We start from the raw sequence: 21,663 nt of genomic DNA, 5'->3' as shown, positions 1-21,663 counted from the left end.
GGAAATATTTTTTGGTACATCAAAAAGCGTTGTTATGATTACCATCCTACAAGCTAATCCAGCAAAACATAGTTCTTAAAATGTCACTAAAATGCAATATTTATACCTCATAATTAAATAGAAAATCAGGTAAATAACTGCAAAAAGGTTGGGTTTTTCGGAAAAAAATAGCCACCCCTTTCAATAAGCTGGCTACAGACCTGATAGTGTAATGTTTACTTTACTAATGTAAAGTTTATTAACTGATAAAGAGAGAGTTTAATGAAGACTTCCGTTTATTTTAGCCATAGTGCAAATGAAACATGTCATCAATATTATGCCTATGCACAGGCTGTATTTTTTTTCTGATAAATTGTTTCAACTGAAATTGGACATGCTACTCTGAGAGATTAGGAAAACTGGCCAGGATTAAACTTTAGCTGTTTATTCTGTAGTTAGTTTTCAGGGCATATTATTCACAGACTATATCATTCTGCGATAGCGATAGACTGCGTCACGAGCATTAACGGTAATATCTTGGCTTTGCTTGTATCTGAAGGCAGCCACAGCCTCTCACATGATAGCAGGGAAAGGCACAGCCAATCAAAATGTCCATATGCGTTTTGGGGGCAGGAGGACTCAAGGAGAGAACATGATTTAACCCTTTCTGCATGTCTAGGTCTATGGTCTAGGATAATGTTAACAGTGCGATTTTTTAAAAAGTGGATTAAATTATTGGTGGGGACATTTCTATGGTCGGTGGATATTGGTGGGGACGCCTCACCTCTGTCCACCCTAAATCTACGCCCCTGCCGCAAATTACATTTGGATTAGTAAAATAAAGAACAACAACACCACGAAAACAAAGCAACAACAACGAAAAAGAATTTAAATGAGCATTAGATGTAACGTTACATGGACATCAGAAAAATAAGACCTGTGCAGAAAATTTTAAGACCTAGAACAGCAAGTTTAAGACATATTTAAGGCCTAAAATTTTGATTTTTAAATTTTAGACTTTAAGACCCCGCGGAAACCCTGTAATGAATCCTTCTGACCATTCTGTGAACCAGTTTCTATCTGATTTCTCATTAATAATTGAGACAGATTTACAAATAAATCACACTATCCTCTTAAGGTTTGAACAATTCTTTACTGCATAACTGATTAAAAAACATGACCCCAATAAAAAAACACAATAGAAATTATACTTGATTTCTAAATCATTATTATTTCCAAAGTAGACACTTAAATAGAAAACCTATTCTAGCAATTCTTGACAAACAATTACAAAAGATTCAAGCTGAATCATTCTGTGAAGCAATTCATTACAAAAGAATCAACTTAAAAGAACGATTAGTTCACGAAAAAAGGTACCTGAAGATATTATATTTGATTTCTCATTAATACTAATCCACAAAGCAGACACAGACAAAGATCCAGTCAATATATCAACACACGTCAAGACAGATTTGCCACTGAATCCTTCTGACCATTATGTGAACCAGTTTCTATTTGATCTCACGTTAATAATTGAGACAGATTTACTAATGAATCACATTATCTTCTTTAGGTTTGAACAACTCTTTACAACATAACCGATAAAAGAAAGTGACTCCCAATAAAAAAAATGCAATAGAGACTTTGGGTAAATAAAGAAATGATACTTGATTTCTAAATCACAATTACTTCCAAAGTAGACACTTAAATAGAACATGTATTTTATCACTTCTTGACCGACAAACAATTACAAATGATTCAAGACAGATTCGAAGCTGAAACATTCTGTGAAGCAATTCATTTCCAAGGATTTAACTCAAAAGAACAATTGGTTCACAAAAAAGGTACCTGAGGATATATTATTTAATTTCTAAATAATACTAATCCTCAAACCAGACACAAATAAAGATCCAGTCAATTTCAACACTCGTCAAGACAGATATGCTAATGAATCCTTCTGACCATTGAGTGAACCAGTTTCTATTTGATCTCCCATTAATAATTGAGACAGACTCACAAATGAATCACTATCGTCTTAAGGTTTAAACAATTCTTTACAACATAACCGATAAAAAAATGTGACTCCCAATAAAAAAAATGTAATAGAGACTTTGGGTATGTGAAGAAATTATACTCGATTTCTAAACCATAATTATTTCCTAAGTAGACACTTAAATAGAACATGTATTCTATCAATTCTTGACCGACAAAAATCAACAAATGATTCAAAACAGAATCAAGCTGAGTCATTTTGTGAAGCAATTCATTACAAAAGAATCAACTTAAAAGAACAACTGGTTCTCGAAAAAAAGGTACCTGAAGATATTATATTTGATTTCTCAATAATACTAATCCTCAAAGCAGACACATAACTGATTAAAAAAAGTGACTCCCAATAAAAAAAGCAACAGAAATTATACTTCATTTCTAAATCATAATTATTTCCAAAGTAGACACTTAAATAGAAAATCTATTCTACCAATTTTTGACAGACAAAATTTTTTTTAATGATTCAAGACAGATTTACTATTATGAATCACACAATCTTGTAAACCAACTGAAAAGAACAATAGATTTGCAATAGAAATGAACAAGCTTCTGTGAAATATAGACTTTAGATATGTAAAGGAATTACAGTTGATTTCCAAATAATACTAATCTTTAGAGCAGATATCAACAGAGATTAATTATTATACTGATTCAACACAGGGAATTATTTGCAAACGATTCATCTTGTGAACCAATATTATCATTTCATTACAAAAGAACTGACTTCAAAGTACAAAAATATATAAATTAATTAATTAAAAAAACAACCTACCATATAATAAAGACTTTTTATGTGAAGAGTTGCTATCAATAATATTAATTATAATATAAAGTTATCAGATCAACAAATGATTCTAGACAGATTTGCTAATTAAAGAATCATTCTGACCATTCTGTGAACAAGTTAAAGCAATTAGTTACGAAAAAACAAACTCAAAAGATAGCTTGCAATAAAAAAACACTACCTTCCATGGAACAGAAACTTTGGGTATGTTTGGGTATATTATGTCATTTAATTTGTTTATAATATTCAACCAACTTAATAGAACAACTGGCTCACAATAAAAATGTAGACATTGATCCTTACAACAAATGATTCAGGTTAAATTCACTAAAGAATCTTACACCATCCTGTGAAGCAGTTTGATCAAATCATTTCAAAAGAATCAACTCAAAAGAACAAATGACTCACAAATCGACCACCAGCTCTCAAGCAAGTTTAGCTCTCAGCATCAATATTTACAACATGAGATATTTTACAGGAAAATCTATATTTACCAGAGAAGTTTATGTCTTTTTCAGTGCTGCTAAATTCAACTCACTGATATTTCCAGATTGTCCACGACTGTGGGATCTCTAATACCTGAAAATTAATAGCTGAGGCAGATTTAGAAAACGTGCCATTCCCATATTCCAGGATTAGAGGATTACACTAAACAGCAGGTGTTTTTAATATCCACAGACTGAAGAACAGAAATAACACACTGAATTTTAATGCAAGTGATTATGATTGCTGATGAACAGCCGCCAACCCTACAAAAAAATAAATAATTCCAAACCCTAATATATTAAAGGCATGCATTAATTATTATACATTCTTAGAAAAACGAGTTTTTCCTGTCCAATACACTACTTTTTATTTGTTTTTTCAATGTAAACACATGCTTGGCGGTCCTGTGTGATCAATACGCTTGCATTTCATGTCTTTTGATGCTCTGTGTATGTAAGCACCAAGTTTTTTTAAACACCGTGTCAAGTTAAAAAAACATGCAGTGCAGCTTATCACTGTCAGTTCCATAGCAGTGCACCAATCAAAAGAACTCAGAGGCGGGGCAACCATAGCACAGTTTACAGGCGCTAGACATACTTAACCATGCATACAACAAACAGAAATAGTGAGAATGCCTACTTTACTACATTCAATCAGCTCGAAGTAAAAAAAAAAAGAGAAAAAGCCACGCCCACAATTTTCTCATTTAAAATTCCGTTTCTCTAGGAACTGCGTCACAATGCAGGAAAAAAATGGTTGAAGGCTTCCGGTTCATGTGAACTTTAAAGGGTCCCGAAACACCAAAACGCATTTTTTGAGATGTTGACAGTCATATATATGTCCCACGCTGCTAAAAACACTATTAGAACATACTAAAAAGTGAAAATTGGTTGTTTTTGCGTTATTTCGAGCAAATTCGTTCTTCCAGTTTGAAATGAAATTTTGTAGCTACGTCACGACGATAGGATCTTTGTGTGTTTTCCAGTGTGTAGACTAGATGTCTGTTCCAGCGAGTACAACGTGACGTCTTTGAGCTTCCAGAATTAATTCATGAGAAAGACTTGGTTCGAACCAATTAGCGCACTCTACTTTGTATGAGGTGCGACTTCATTAATATGGATGACATAGCTTCGAAGACCTGTTTTTTACCTGTTACAGTGTTCAGAGAGACACCATGTTGTGTTGCACTTGTTTTAATTACGGTTGGCAAGAAGAAGAATTGTTTGAAGACATGGGTCGCCAGTGTTGCGTTTATAAATGTGTTGCAACGAAGGTTTTGTTTTTAAAGTGAGCACAACTGGACTCACGTGTGGATTACAGTGGTCTGCTGACACGTGAGAAAAACACGTTTGTAGGGAACATTTTTTACCTGAGAGCTTTTCGCATCTGGAAAATGGTGAAATCCGAATTTGGCGCTCGTCTTCTTTTAAAAAAGATGCGGTTCCAGTTGATGTTGATGGTCCTGTCTCAACAGATTTGGTAAGTGTGCGATCAATGTTCTTTGTTTATGTTTATTCAGATGGTAAAGTTAGTTAGTATCATCAGCAGTACTCTTGCAGTTTTTAAAGACATGCCTTAGTCAAAATGATTTAGTTACTAAGTTTATTAAGTAATATCATAACAATATTATGGACTGAAAGATCCGTTGTAAATGCTGCTCTCCAAATGTAAACACCTTAATCAAACTATTACCATCGTTTAGGATTTTCGCTGCATTCTGTGACAGAATAGTCTATACACACATGGCTTTCTGACGCTACATACCAAATGCATCTAAGTTACCATGAAATGCAGAGTTTTTTTTTCTCCTATACAGCGTGCCGTATCAAACATTACATTAAAACTACACTCTTCCAGTAGTTCCTCGCATCCAATGTCTCGTTTGACATAGGGGGCATGCATGAAATGTTCTTGAATGAAAGTGAAAACTGCAGTTAAAGTCAAAAAATTAATAATTTGGCAACTAATTCGATTACTGATGTCCATGTGAAAACACCCTGCTGATACGGGGGTTTCGTGGCCCTTTAAGCTTTCTGCGTGTCAATTGAAGCATTTTTGTGCTGCAGAAAACAGTTCTTAACACGCTCAGCTGTGTGTGTTTTTTCAGTCGGTTGCTATCGTCAGACTATAAAATACACAAGACGTGTCCCTCATATACTTTTGAATGGGGAAAAGTGTAATGGTCAATATTGCGAATGAAGCCCCGCCTTCTAATACAGGAGCAAATCAGCAATCGCTATAGACTGACAATTCTCCAGAGGAAGGGGGAGGACCAGATGTGAGTTTCTGCAGATTCAAACATTTCGAAGAGACCGTTGTTGTTTAATTTGATAGATAATTGAATTTTATATGATTATTGATTATTGAATATGAAATTAAATCATAAGCTTGGCAAGCAATTTTGAAGAATTTGATGTTTACCCATTCAAACTGAATGCCCGAGCATACTGCCTGAGAAGCGTTTCTAAGATGGCTGCCAAGTGAAATGCCTTGCCTTAAAGGGACTACGGGAAGTATGTTCCGCTGTAGCATTACAAGCTAAAAGTCTTCAGCAGATTATTTAATGACAGTTGCGCAATATTGTCCTGCCCATCCTCCACTGTGATTGGACGGCTAGCTCAAAAGTGACACAGATAGGCGATGCATGTTACAATTTGCAACTTCCGAAAAAAATACAGAACGATGACTGTAAAACACCCACTCAGCGCTTTGTTATGCTGCTCAAAAAACATGGCGTACCATTAACAACAACAACAACAACAACAGAAAACAAACGTTCACCTCAAGAAAAAAAACGGTGGACACACAGCCATACTGTAAATTTTCAATCCTTCAGTATAGAGCAACATGAGGATGGAGGATGATCACCATTTTTTTAGATGCCCTAAATTAAGTACACGCAACAAGCTTTAACCCAAAAGCCCCACTTGAATGCATAAACGGGGTCAAAATTGGCTGTGCTAGATTCAGCAAACTAAAATCATTTATGAATCCATTCATTTAATTTGTTCACTTTCCAAGACCACAAACAATTAGAAGCAAAAACTAATGTGAGTTTTTTTGAGAAATACAAATTTGCCTAGAAGGCTTTTCAGATTATGTAGCTATGATCCTTGCAGACAGGACTTGAGTAACAAGATGCTTTCGGGGACTTTGCAGCGCTACTCTTTGAGGAAACTAGACCAATACCAGTCAGAAATGTAGACACTTCTACCTTTTCGGTTCCTTTCTCACTGCTATCAACTTGTGAAATCACACCAATGACAATATGGGAATAATTTAAAATAAAACAGAAAAAAATGAAATATAGTGATAAATTATTAATAAATTAATCTACATATAAAAAATCTCTGGGATTCTGTCAACCAGGTGTAGCCAGTGAAAAATGTTCACACAGACTTTATGCTGCACAGTGCACACATATTGGTTGCTTTAAATCCACATCTTGAAAATAGATATTTTTTAACTTATTTAAACTAATCAGCATATTTATTCAAAATGATCATTTTCAGATCAATTGTTTGCTGACTTTAGATATTTAAACCATCTTGTTTACTTATTTTATAGTAATTTACTTGCCTACTAGAGTATTTGGACCATATTAAGAAAAATATTCAGCAATCGCACATACATACGACCATACATGTATACATCTTCAAAATTACTTTGTGGAAAAAAATAAAAATAATAATAAAAATAATAATAATTTATGATAATCAGGTTAGATGTGCTAGTTTTTTAAGGGTGCCGTTTTCTACATTAAAAAAATAGATTCTACATTTAAATATTAAATAATTACTGACAATGATAATAAAGTATTATAAATATCTAATATAATATGAATATATTTTCATAAATGTATTCTAATAAACATTATGGTTCAATATTTGTTCACACTTTATTTTAAAGGTAAAAATATATTTAATATTACATTTTCGCTATTGATAACCCATTAAATAAGGCCGTTGCCTCAATAAACTCCTAATTTGCTTCTTATTAATAGTTGTTAATGTAGGGTTAGGGATGTAGAAAAAGATCATGAATAATTTGAGCTTTATACATAATAATAAACAGCTAATATCTTAATAACAGGCAGGTAAAAAGCCACTGACTAATATTGAGAATTGGTTCTTAAACTAGTGTTACCATATTATTAAGGTGTTAATATTATTATTATTGAAAAAATCATTATTCACAACATCTAAGATAATATGATAATAATAACTAGGCTATAATATTGGTGAGATACCCATTCAACATATTTGAGATTCAAAAGTCATTTAAATGTTTATTTAAACAAAATAACTCACTATATTTGCCAATTATGACCCCCTTTACTCTTATAAATGCTATAGGTTAATCGCAAACATTCAATATGAACTTAGTATTTCTAGACATTATTGTTGAAAATGTAATTATAGGTTCTCAAAACTTAATAGCTATAATGTATTTGACAGAGAGAGCAATAATTGAAATGATCATTCAACGTTTTTGAGAAACACAAGTAATTTAAATGTATAAATTTAATAAAACTACTCGCCCATATCAGCCAATTTTGATTTATTCTTATATATGTAAGCAGTATAGGTTAATCACAAGCATTAAATAGGAATTTAAAATGATTATTTCTATAAAATATCATCGAAATTTTCAATATAAGTTCTCATAATGTAGCTAAAAAAATTGGGAAAGCAATAATTGAAATTCTCATTCAACATTTTTGAGAAACACAAGTAGCCTCATTTTAATGTTGAAATCTTAATTATAAGTCCCCGTAATATATTATAGCCAATAAAAGAAAGCATATACTGAAATTCTCATTCAACACTTTTGAGAAACACAAGTAATTCAAATGTATATTTCAATAAAATACTCGCCCATAGCAGACAATTTTGATTTATTTTTAGATATCTAACCAGTATAGGCTAATCACAAACATTAAATATAAATAAATTGTAATTGTAAGTTCTCATAATGTATTAAAGCTAAACAAATTGACAAAGCAATCATTGAAATTCTCATTCAATGTTTAGCGCAAGTAATTACGATGTATATTAAAAAAATACTCCATATCAGCCAATTTAGATTTTTTTTTATATTTGTAAGCAGTATAAGCTATAATTACAAACATTAAATATGAATTTGATATGATTATTACTAAATTATCGTTGAAGTTCTCATAATGCATTATAGCTAAAAAAAGCAAAACTGAAATTCTCATTCAACATTTTTGAAAAGTAATTCAAATGTATATTTGAATAAAATACTCAACCATATCAGCCAATTTTTATTTATTTTTATACATGTAAGCAGAACAGAATAATCATTAAATTAAATATGAATTCCATGACTATTTCTATAAAATGTCACTGAAAGTGTAATTATAAGTTCTCATAATGTATTATAGCTATTGAGGTACAGTTAGTTTTATATTCGCACATTCATTCAGTGACAACATGTGACATACATATTATTTACCAAGGTACTTTGAATATTCGGTCTGAAATCACGTGTAAATATAACTTCAAAACAACATTAGCACCATTTATTTGACTGTGAACAATGTTTTAAGTTGAGAATCTGCTAATATGATTTCACTATTTAGTATCTGCATATAATACTTGTCTGAAAATATATTAAGGAGAAAGTCAGAATGTGTGAATATAAAACTCAATATTATAGCTAAACAAATTGATAACAATAATTGAAATTCTCATTCAATGTTTAATGCAAGTATTTCAGATGCATATTGAATAGCATACTCCATTATATCAGCCAATTTTGATTTATTCTTATATATGTAAGCAGTATAATTTATAATTACAAACATTAAATACGAATACAATATTATTCCTATACAATAGGCTATCATTGAAAATTTTTATAACAGGTTCTCAAAATGTAATACTGTAGCAAAAATTTATTTGACAGAGAAAGCAGTAATTGAAATGCTCATTCAACGTTTTTGAGAAAAACAAGTACATTAAATACATACATTTAATACAAAATTCCCCCACCATATCTGGCAATTTTGATTTATTCTTATTTATGTAAGTAGTATAGGTTAATCAAAAGCATTAAATATGAATTAAATATGATTATTTCTATAAAATATCATTGAAATTTTAATTATAAGGTATTTTAATGTAGCTAAAAGAGTGAGAAAGCAATAATTGAAATGCTCATTCAACGTTTTTCAGAAACGCAAGTGATTCAAATTTTATTATGATAAAATCCATTTTATTACAATAAAATCTCAGCCAATTTTGACCTCATCTACGCATTCTAGGGTTAATCTGGACTGAAGGCCAGCCTGTTGTCATTTTGACCGGGGTCTCCGGCACCTCCAATGCGCATCGCTCAGCCAGCACACATGGCATTACGCATCCCCAAAAGGCGCTCAAAATTACCTTGGTCAGCTGCGCGATCTTCTTGCTCATCTTCAGATGGAGGTCCTGCGTGTATTCGAGGGTTAAACCGGACGGGAAGGACGTGCTGGTGGATGTTGAAGTGGAGGTGCTGTTATATTTCCCCGTCGATGCGCTGCCAGCGGGGTTGTAATAGTGCTGCCAGCCCGCTCCAGTCGCCATCTTCACGATATTATATTACTATGCCTGTAATAAAAAGACTGTAACGGCAAATGGGTAAAGGCAGATGATCCTCCGATCCCGATAACGCGAAGAAGAAGAAGAGGAAGAATAAAAAATAGACGTTAATCCACAATAGTCATTATTTCATCCGGATTAAAAATCTGTCTGTAAGAAAGAAGCTGGGATGAGATGAGAGGCAGTTTAACCACACATTTCGTCGCTTCTTCTGAACTGACAGTTGATTTATTTGAGGAATACATCAAATGTTTTTTGGATCCCCGGCAGGTGCGTCGCGTTTAAATGGCCGTCGGCGCGCGTCCAGACGCCGCTTGTATATGGGAAGCGAGAGCCGGTGCAGGTGTGATCCAGGACCGAGGCATATCTGTCGGATCCCGTGTGTGTCTGTCTGTGTGTGTGTGTCGAGCGGTGTTGCTGCACTGAGTCTGTTACCATGGATCATCTCAACAGTTTACATTATGCCCCTGACGTCAGTTCCGTTGGTCACGGTTTTCTTTTGATCTCCGCCTCCTGTCTGTCCTCTGCTTTATTTTCTCTTTTTTAGATGTGATGTAATGTGAAAGTCGTTAAAAATAGGGGTTTTGGAAACGTTCTGGTAGGTGGACAGGAGCTAAAAATAAAGCATTATGCTAGGATATTATTATTCCTGGTCGTGTTCGTGGGTGGAAAGAATTAGATTTTAGAGCAAATAAATACAATGATTAATGATAATAAATAATAATGATAATAAAACATTTATTCAAATTAATATCTAATAATAATACTTATAATTATAATAATAATGTTGACAGTGAACTTATTATGTAATATTATATACATGTATAATTAACAAGTTTATTCAAATTAATAAATGTTGTAATTACTAGTATTAATATTATTATTATTATTATTATTATTACTACTTGTATTATTAATAATAATAAATTCGCTTTTTAGCTAAATTTGAACAGTAAAACAACTATTCAACAAGAGATAATAAATTATTAAATACTAATTAGTCCTAAATGTACACACACACACACACACAGGATTTTTTTTTTTTTACAGTGAAGTACCATTTACCATGATTAAATACTGGCTTATTACCTGCCACTTATTAAGATATTGGCTTTTTATTAGACAATATCTTATAAAGTATGATCTTATAAAAGTTGATCATCAACAACATCATTATTGTTGTTGTTGTTGTTAAACTGAAACATAAATTAAATATTTTACATTTTAAGCAATTTGCTGTAATAAATTTCAAAAGTAAAACAATTATGCTCCACAATGAACATAAATATTTAATATTAAAAAAAAAAAAAAAATCCACACACATTAAATTAGCAATTGGTTGCATAAAAAGGACTTCTTTTCATCACTCTGTTAGCTGTGATTCACAGCTTAGCACATGTGCCATGTTTACAATCTGCTCAGGCATTTACAATCAAACATGGACTAGAACAATTCTCCCTTAGTATACTGAGCTTGATATTAAAGTCTGCATGCAACCTTGATGCATCAGAAATTCATGAGCCAATGATCAAGATGTGAAATAAATACATGTGAAGCTTATGTATGAGGATGTACAGGTAGTACTACAAATTTTATGTATTATGTGGCATACAAAAACTAATATTTTTGATAATTCTGCAAAATGGCAATTTCTAAACATGCATTTGATCATATTTTAAAAAGGTCCTTTAGTGACAGTAAAGAATCAGAATAACATTGTTGACAAATAAATAGACTACAATTGTTGTATCCTAAACATTTTGTACAAATTAAAATGAGAGAAAAATAATGAAAATAATCTCAATGCCTTCCTGCCACTGATATCACTGCCTATATAATATATATATATTTTTTAATGATTTTAAATATAAAAAATATATTTATTTTTTAATTAATAAATAAATAAATAAATAAATAAATAAATGAAGCAAGAGTAAAGGGGGACTTATGTATCTGTGATATTTCCAAAATAATTATTGTAATATTCCAGAAGCCACTGATCTCTATATTAGTTTCCCACCAGAGTAAGTGATCACTTGGAGCAAGTCACAGACTTTTTCTATCAGTGCTTTAACGATTGCTATGCATTGTTTTTAGAACTGATGTAACAGTTGACCAGAACATAGGGGCAGACACTAAATGTATTTTTTTTTTTTATATAAGCGAAATTACAAATAATACATAAAATAGATGTTTCATACAAATGTTTATTTAACCTGGAAGTGTAAACACAAAAAAGATGAAAACTACTTAATTATTTCATAATGATTGAAACTAAATGTATGATTCAGAAGGCAGAGATGGTCAAAAAAATTGTTACAGTACAGTCTTTAAGATAATATTGTCACTTTAGACAAAATTTAAAGTGCTTGTGAAATAAAAATAATGTTTTTTAGATGTTAGTACAAGTATGTTAGTCTTCAGGATATCTAAAATCTAGTGTGCTCCAAAACAGTGACAACATTCGCAGTAAGAAGATATAAACATTCAATATGTGCAGTTTGTCACTTCCACCTAAACAAATGAGCAACTTTTTTTGACATTACCTTAAACTTCAGTTGCTCATCTGACTTGTCCCGCCCCCTTCAAGATGCTTCTCATTTGCTTTTCACTTGATGAGCTTGTGATAAAACAAAACTTTTCTTTAAAACTTCTTTAAAAAGGGACTGGAGCTATTCTCCCACCCTGTCACACACCTGCTAACACTCCCGTTTTTCCTGGAAGTGTCCCGTATTTCACACCCATCTCACACCACCCTCCTGTTTTGTTGTTTCTCCTGGAAAACTCCTGTAATACACATCCCCCTCCCCCGCCCTCACCCCTCATCTTTTTGGTACAGTCACCAACAACCAACAATAGTCTCCCGGTCGTCAACTTTTGTAATGTAATGTGTATTACATATAGCAAATGTATCGTGTATGGTCGTACACCCAAATCGCTCTCCACACCACCACCAGTGTGCAGCATTCACTTAGATGATGCGACGGTAGCCAGAGGACAATGGCATCAGTGGTCTTACCACACACCAGCTATAGGTGGAGTGGAGAGACAGGGATAGAGAGAGAGTAGTTCGGTGGATGAGGATGATTGGAAAGCCATGTTGGGTAAGGGCAGAGAGGAAATTTGGCCAGGACACCAGGGCTACACCCCTGCTTTTTACGAGAAGTGCCATAAGATTTTTAATGACCACAGAAAGTCAGGACCTCGGTTTAATGTCTCATCCGAAAGATGGAGCTCACTGACAGTATAGTGTCCCCTTCACTTTTACAGGGGCATTATAACTCACACTGACAGCAGGTTGTGCGCCTACTGCAGGCCTCTCTAAAACCACTTCCAACAGCAACCTAGTTTTCCCATGTGGTCTTCCATCCCGGTAGTGACCAGACTCAGCCCTGCTTAACTTCAATGAGTAACTGGTCTTGGGATACTCCCACTCTCTGGTCCCCATCTTTTTGGTACAGTCTCCAACAACCAACAACAGTCTCCCGGTGATCAACGTTTGTATTATCCAATTGCTGCCACCACCCGAAACCCCACCATCCCAAAAATTGGCAGGTATGCCCTGTCTTCATGTTTCAGTTAAAATGACGTCAAACATCAAACAAAAATCGATGCTCTGAAAATTGTGATTTGTGTTTAAACGCAGAAAGATTAGTGGATAATGAGCTCAGATGAAGAATTCTTCATTGCGTTCTTTTCATACGGATTACTAAGTGAAGTTTATTTAGAAACAAATTTCGAGAGGATCACGTGCTTATGATTGCTCACAGCTGTTCCAACATTAGCTCATGACTAATTATCCTATCAGACGATTCTTAACTCATTATAAATAACCAGAGTTTTCTCATCTCAATATCTTCGTCTTGAGGAAAGTCGAACCCTGCAAACCAGCAGAATTTATCAACGCCAATCTACAATGGAAAGTGCCACAAACTCCTACAACAACAACAACGACAATAATACCGACGATGACCCAGCCAACATCTACAACCTCTCAGATGAAATTGCTCTCCCCGGATCACCAGCAGCGGCAGCTCAACAACTCCCAGCTCCACACAGCCCTCAAGTCGAGCACGCGGCTCAAGCAAGAGGTCGCCGCCTGACTCGCTCTTCAACTGCAATAATACGCCTTCAAGGATCACTATCACCATCTATTGCAAGACACCAAAACATTTCCCCCACCTCTTCATACGTCTCAGCCTCCTCCTCCGTCCAACCAGCCAAGAGAATCACCGTCACCGAACTCCAAAAGCTCCTGTCTAATCTCGGCATCCACGCTCCATGCCACGCCGTAGTGGCAGAGTTCAAGGGCACGAGCACGACTCTGCCATTTCCTCCTATTTCCCCTCTAAGTAGCCCCTTAGCTACCTTTCATATTCTCTTCCTTCCATCCTCCCAAGCGCGAGCTATACTCCGCTTCCCCTCCTCTCTTGCCCACCACCGCTCTAACTCCCGCTGGAGTCACACAGAGCTTCTATTCCTGCCAAGCCCATCCTCCAGCCCAACCCTTAGCAGCCACACGCTAGCAAGAGCCCTCACTGCCCCCTCCTTCCTCCATCTCTTGCTAGACCCTGCCCACCCCCCCCCCCCCCCCCCATAGTTCTGACCCCTGCAGGGGTCGCCCCGAGCTTCGACTCCCGCAGGAGTCTCACCCCCCTTCTTCTAGCTTTGAGTTCCTCCACTACTCTTTCTCTTTTCTAATAGGCCATCAATCCCCAGCTCTAACTCCCGCAGGAGTGACTACAAACTTTGACTCCCGCAGGAGTCACGCCACGGCCACCTTTCGCTGGAGTAATCACCGCCCTCTTCCTTTCCCAGACTCCAGCAAGAGTAATGCCCCAGCAGCTCTAATTCCCACAGGAGTTACCCCGAAAAGTAACAAGTAAAGAGAAAGTAACAAGTAATAAAAAGTAAAGAGAAAGTAAAGAGGCCAAATGGAGGAGGCTTGTTCTTTATCTCCGTGCTGCAGATTGTTTAACTGTTTTCTCGCTAGGGAAACATTCAGTTTTTCTACTTACAAAGTCCGCCATGTAAATAGCAAATGTGCCACGATGCAATGCAACTGACTCTTAAAAGGAATGGGAGATGAGACTCTGATGGTTTTAATGCACGTTATGCTCAAAACACACCCATAACTCAATAAGAGAATAAGTACAACCCTGTTAGACCATACGCCGTCACACAAAGCGTATTTTTACGTCCTTAAAATAGCAAAAGCGGACTCGGACACACCCTTAATGCTTTTGCGTCCTGCGCTTTAAACTTTACACCTACATCATTAAAATAGAACCCGTAATCTGACAATTTAACTGAAAACAAACAGGAAGTGCATTTTCAGATTTCAATTTTAGATTACCCCCCAATATCTTTTTAATGACATGCACAGATGACTTGTCCACGACAAAACTAGCAATGTGACCTAACAAAATCATATTAGTTTTGATTTAGTTTGTACTTTAACTTAAGCAATTTGTGTTTAAACTACATGAAGGAATTGTGTGGAATCCGGCTTTTTTTCCAGGTCGTTAAAGATAACTTGATATAATTTGTATTATTTAAAACTATTTTATCATCAAATATTTGTTTTTTGAAAATAACAGTTTTATCTGGGAGACACAAATTTAGTGAAGACCTTTTTCATCATTCTCTGGCGCCTTTGCCTATGGTTATGTCTGAGATGGCTTGAAAATATGGTCGAAGGAATGAATCACCTTGGAGAGCAGGTACTGTCACAAAAGACAAGTGATAAACAGACTGCTATTGTTATTCTCCAGCTAACCTTGCATGGCACAGCCCATAGAGACAGCTGCATTTCAGCACACATAATACCAGTGTGTTGTTTGCTTGTGTTGATTATGCACCTACTGGAATTAGCAGTCTCACAGGAAGCCGAGATTATTATTTAGTATGCTAAATTAACCCACCTCAGAGGCGCAGCAAAACTCTAGCATTTTTAGATAGTCAACTATCATGTGCAAAATCTCTCTAGAAGTACTGTAAGAGCTTTGAAAAACATAATTTGATATCCTTTTTTTTTACACTTAATATATGCAAATGTTTTGCAAAAAAAGCAAATGAAAATGCTCTTATAAGTCCAACTTCCTCCGGGGCTCAATTAAATATGACTGACTGCACATCGCTGGCAAAACCGCTGCCTTGCCACACTTTAGTTCCTCTTTTGCAATGAGTTAGGAACCACACTGAGACATGCATAATCTAAAAGAAAATGAGAAATGCTGAAGTAATACACTTGAAATTAGAACCACAGTGGTACACGAAGGAGAAAGTTGCAGTTCATGAAGCACAAGAGATTATTTGACTGCAGAGCGCTGGGTACAAACATGAATAATTGATCATTAAAGGGCTCACATCAATCACTTTTGAACAGGTCTACACACTTTTACTTACAATATGTTAGACGTTTTCTGTTACAATGTTCTGTTACAACACTTTATTTCTGTGTAATAATGAAATCTGCAATTTTGTCATAATGCTTTAGAAATGTATTCATAAATAAATCAAAATCCATGTTCATGTCTGTCACCTATTCACAACAACATGAAACAACTTTCTAAACAGCATCTGCACCCTGATGTTTCATGATATATATATTTTAATATTTAATCGTTTTTATATTCACTGTAAAACATTCATCAAATGAAATGAATGTAGTGAACTCAAAATTGACTGAAAGTTAAGTTCTACTCATTTGAAAAGAGTTTAATTAAATACCTCATTACTTCAACTTAAATGGAGTAAGTTCACAGTACTCAAATAGACTTTTTTTTTTTAACTCAAATAGTTTGTTGGATTTGGTTTCCCCAAACGGTTTGAGTTGCCTTAACTTATTTGGTTTTACAGTACTCAGTTGGTTTGAGTTCTCTTTATTAATTGGGTTTTATTGTGCTCAAATTGCTTCATTACTCAAATGGATTAAGTTAACAGTACTCATTAGGATTAGTTTGCTTTGCTTTGTTTATTTTTTTGTGTTATTTGACACTGTGCTATTTGTGTTTTTTTTAGTTTTATTGTTATTTTTCATTTTAATTGTATTTACTTACGTTTTAGTACATCAAATTAGACTCAGTTAAAATTACATTAAATTAGTTGAGTTTTATTTATACATTTAACACTATTAATCATATTTCAAACTATTTTGTTTATTTTATATATATATATATATATATATATATATATATATATATATATATATATATATATATATATATATATATATATATATATATATATATATACATACACACACACACACACACACAATATACAATATATATATAAAACAAACAAAGACTAAGCTAAAGACTAATATATATTGACTTGGCTAATTAATCTTACTTGCCTTGTTAACCTAATTAAAGCCTTTAAATGACACTTTAAGATAAATATTAGTATGTTGTAAAATAGCTAGTACAAAAAAATAACTTAGTTAATAAAACTATTGTTAAAAATGTGTTTTAAATTAAACGGCAATTGGAAAATAATAGAAAAAGAATCAAAATTTCATAGGAGGGTTAAAATATGACCCTGAAGCACAAAACAAGTAATAAGGGTCATTTTTTAAAAACTGATATTTATACCACTGAATAAATAAGCTTTGCATTGATGTATGGTTTTATAAGATATAGGACAATATTTGGTCGAGATCCACTACTGAAAATGTGGAATCTGACGGTTCAAAAAAAAAAACAAAGCAAATTTCATGTACTCTACCTGACAGAAGTCTTGTCGCCTATCCAAGTTTTAGGAACAGCAAATAATAACTTGACTTCTAGTTGATTATTTGGTATCAGAAGTGGCTTATATGAAAGGCAAAGGCCTCTAGATTACGCTTATTTTACCAAAATAAAATATGATCATGCCTTGATTTTAAATTTATTAATTAGGACAGTAAGGTCTGACTTTGCTTAGACAAAAGTATTGTCCTTTAACAGTAATGTACAGTACAAGTACAAGACTTTTGTCACATTGTTCACATCACACATTCCTAATCTAAACTTACGTTTTGATATATTTACAGTAGGAAATCTACAAAATAACTCCATGGAACATGATCTTTACTTAATTTTCTAATGATTTTTTTGCCAAATAAATATAATTTTCACTTAAATAATGTATTTTTGGCTAATCGCAACATAAACTGTATTTATATTTAATCATAAAGTACAATGCATGCAAAATAGCCTTACAACTGGCGTTTGTTTTGTAATAATGTGACCAAATACTTTTCTGTTCACACAAAATGGCATATTCTTTTCTTTGAAAATGTCTATTTTATAATACAAACGAGGGCTTTAAATTGCAGTCCTTGCACAGAGGACGCTGCATTCAGCTGAGTTGAGTTGCTAGGCGATGATCTGCTGAAGCCTGCCATCAAATGTTGAAATAAGCACACAGAGATAAGTAGCCTACACCAATTTTCCTGCTGCTTTTTTCCTCATGTCTTTTTAAAACTACTCTCTGACCTTCTGAACCCTTAAAAGAAGTGTATAATAACATTTTCATTGCCTCAACACTGTCAGTCATGTGAATTTACAATCTTTTGTAAATCTCTCCTCAACTGTTCAGTTGCATGTGTTCTTAACGCCCTTTAAGAAAATCAGCTTTTTATTTTTGATACTTAGAGAAGCTTCTAGAGGCAGTTCACCTCATCTACCATCATCCTACTGCTTCATGTTGTCATGCTGAGGCTCATGGGACTCTCTACACTCCTGTGATCATATTGAGTGGCTATTTCCCTGTCATCTGCAAAATTGCATGAGAGGAAAATTATACATACAAGCAGGATTCCTGGAGACATGTCAGGGCAGGTTGCCCTTCATTTACCACAGGTGGTCTGTGAAGTGGATTCTGCTTTTAAAAGATGCAGATATATGCTCATCAAGATATACTACAAACATTGCTATACTAGAAACATTCAAACTGGAAAATTAGTGACACTTAAATGTAATAGATATGAAGTAAAAAGAAACAAAACTCCACTTTTAAACACTGGTACTTTCACTTTCAGGACTATACTTATAAATCCTTCTGTGTTGTATTTGATGTGCGAGTTGCTAAAGTCTTTGAAGGGGAACCTTTTGTGTCCTTTTTAACAAGATGTAAAACAAGTCTTTGATGTTTGAATGTGTATGTAAAGTTTCAGCTCAAAATACCCCACAAATAAAGTTGTATAAATCTTAACTATGTAATAAATGTATAAAGTGAGAGTGTCAATCAAAGTATTTCTGTTTTTATGAGGAGATGCCATAAGAGGCTGGCTGTATTCACAAACTGTTGCCACAAAAGTTTGTTTACCCCTTATAAATGTGATTGTTGCATAATAAATTTAAAGTATTAACACATAAAACCTCTTGCACACAGTCTGCTCAGATTTATACAGTAGCTTATATACACTCAGAAATCAGAATCACCGGCCACTTTATTAGGTACACCTGTTCAACTGCTTGTTAATGCAAATTTCTAATCAGCCAATCTCATGGCAGCAACGCGATGCATTTATGCATGTAGACATGGTCAAGATGATCTGCTGCAGTTCAAACTGAGCATCAGAATGGGGAAGAAATGTGATTTAAGTGACTTTAAACGTGGCATGGTTAATGGTGCCAGACGGGCTGGTCTGAGTATATCAGAAATTGCTGATTTACTTGGATTTTCATGCACAATCATCTGAAGGGTATACAGAGAATGGTATGAAAAAGAGAAAATATCCAGTGAGCTACAGTTCTGTGGGCACAAATGCCTTGTTGATGCCAGAGGTCAGAGGAGAATGGCCAGAGCAAAAGAGCATCTCTGAACGCCCAACACGTCCAACCTTAGGGCAGATGGGCTACAGCAGCAGAAGACCACACCAGGTGCCACTTCTGTCAGCTAAGAACAGGAAAGGGAGGCTACAATTCATACAGGCTCACCAAAAATGGACAATAGACAATTGGAAAAACATTGCCTGGTCTGATGAGTCTCGATTTCTGCGGCGACATTCAGATGGTAGGGTTATATTTTGGCGTCAACAACATGAAAGCATGGATCCATCCATGCCTTCTATTAACGATTCAGGCTGGTGGTGGTGTAATGGTGTGGGGGATATTTTCTTGGTACACTTTGGGCCCATTAGTACCAACTGAGCATTGTGTCCCCTCCACAGCCTACCTGAGTATTGTGGCTGACCATGTCCATCCCTTTATGACCACAGTCTTCTTCTGACAGCTACTTCTAGCAGGGTAATGCCATGTCATAAAGCGTGAATCCTCTCATACTGATTTTTTGAACATGACAATGAGTTCAAGGTACTCAAATGGCCTCCACAGTCACCAGTTCTCAATCCAATAAAGCACCTTTGGGATTTGGTAAAACGGGAGATTTGCATCACGAATGTGCAGCCGACAAATCTGCAGCAACTGTGTGATGCTATCATGTCAATATGGACCAAAATCTCTGAGGAATATTTCCATACTTTGTTGAATCTATGCCACGAAGGATTAAGGCAGTTCTGAAGGCAAAACTAGTAAGGTGTACCTAATAAAGTGGCCGGTGGCTGTCTTTATATATGAATGAGGTATATGGGCGCTTCTAGAATTGCAACCCAATTGCTGCAGACTTGTCAGGTGCACATCCATGATGCAAATCACCCATTCCATCACATCCCAATGGTGCTCTATTGGATTGAGATCTGGTGAGGTCATTTCTCTTTTTCTGACCACTCTCTGTAAACCCTAGAGGTGGTTGGCCATGAAAATCCCAGTAGATCAGCAGTTTCTAAAATACTCAAACCAGCCCTTCTGGCACCAACAACCATGCCACATTCAGTCACTTACAGTAAATCAGCTTTCTTCCCCATTCTGATGCTCGGTTTGAACTGCAGCAGATCTTCTTGACCATGTCTACATGCCAAAATGCATAGAGTTGCTGCCATGTGATTGGCTCATTTGCGTTAACGAGCAGTTGGTCAGGTGTACCTAATAAAGTGGCCGGTGAGTGTATTTTTTTTTTTATAGTTTTAAGTTTTAAGGAACATTTATTTGCACGTCTCTCTATTATAATGGTATTGCACTCCATTCTGTACTTCACCCTTTAATAATAATAATTTAAACAACAAACATATTATTGGGAGATTGATCAATATTTATAAGCATTTGATGTAAATACCCTGCCATACAGTCATAAAGATTCCATTGGTTTACACTGTATCAGAATTTAACCTTATTTTTAATTCATAACATTTCCAAAGATTGTTTTTCCATTTCTTTTCAACACATGGATTAATTTTATGTGCAAAGGTTTATTTGCAACAGGAAGTATTAGTGTTTACTGTAAAGTGGCATTTGACTAGTTTTTGAATCACATGATATATTTTGTCAGGCCTTAGGATTTGTGAAAGGGAAACAGCAGGGGAAGAGAGACGAGATAGTCTCATGAGAGGCTTAGGCAGTGTATTTTATAATGCTGATTTAAAGTACACATCACGCATGATGTCAGTGCGCAGCAGGGCGCAGCATTTTTCACTTCATACTTGAGTAATGCAGTCTCTCTGCTGTTGTACATACCTTAATGAGGCCAAATGTGGATAAAGAAACCCAGTATGATGTATGTGATTCAGCTTGAGTATTGCTGTTCTGTTGTAGCCTATAACATATATACACATGACTGTTCATTTATTATTATTTATACAGTTATGCCTCATATACACTACCTGACAAAAGTCTTGTTGTCTATCCAAGTTTTAAAAGCAACAAATAATTACTT

The 21,663-nt window shown here is 34.7% G+C and overlaps 1 protein-coding gene across 2 annotated transcripts in view; it reads right to left on the bottom strand.

Annotated features, from left to right (window-relative positions):
- Window positions 1-10,313, bottom strand: part of fam184ab (family with sequence similarity 184 member Ab) — a 264,813-nt gene extending 254,500 nt beyond the window's left edge. For both annotated transcript variants that reach the window (XM_056445388.1, XM_056445389.1), the window contains exon 1: window positions 9,709-10,313. In XM_056445388.1, coding sequence (XP_056301363.1) covers window positions 9,709-9,888 — 180 coding nt within the window. In that variant the 5' untranslated portion in view covers window positions 9,889-10,313. The remainder of the gene's footprint in view (window positions 1-9,708) is intronic.
- Window positions 10,314-21,663: the final 11,350 nt, after the last annotated feature.

The sequence above is a fragment of the Danio aesculapii genome, chromosome 20 (genome assembly GCF_903798145.1).
Source record: "Danio aesculapii chromosome 20, fDanAes4.1, whole genome shotgun sequence".
Taxonomy (NCBI): domain Eukaryota; kingdom Metazoa; phylum Chordata; class Actinopteri; order Cypriniformes; family Danionidae; genus Danio; species Danio aesculapii.
Note: the sequence above shows the minus strand (reverse complement) of the source record. Positions and strands in the feature narration are given on the sequence as shown.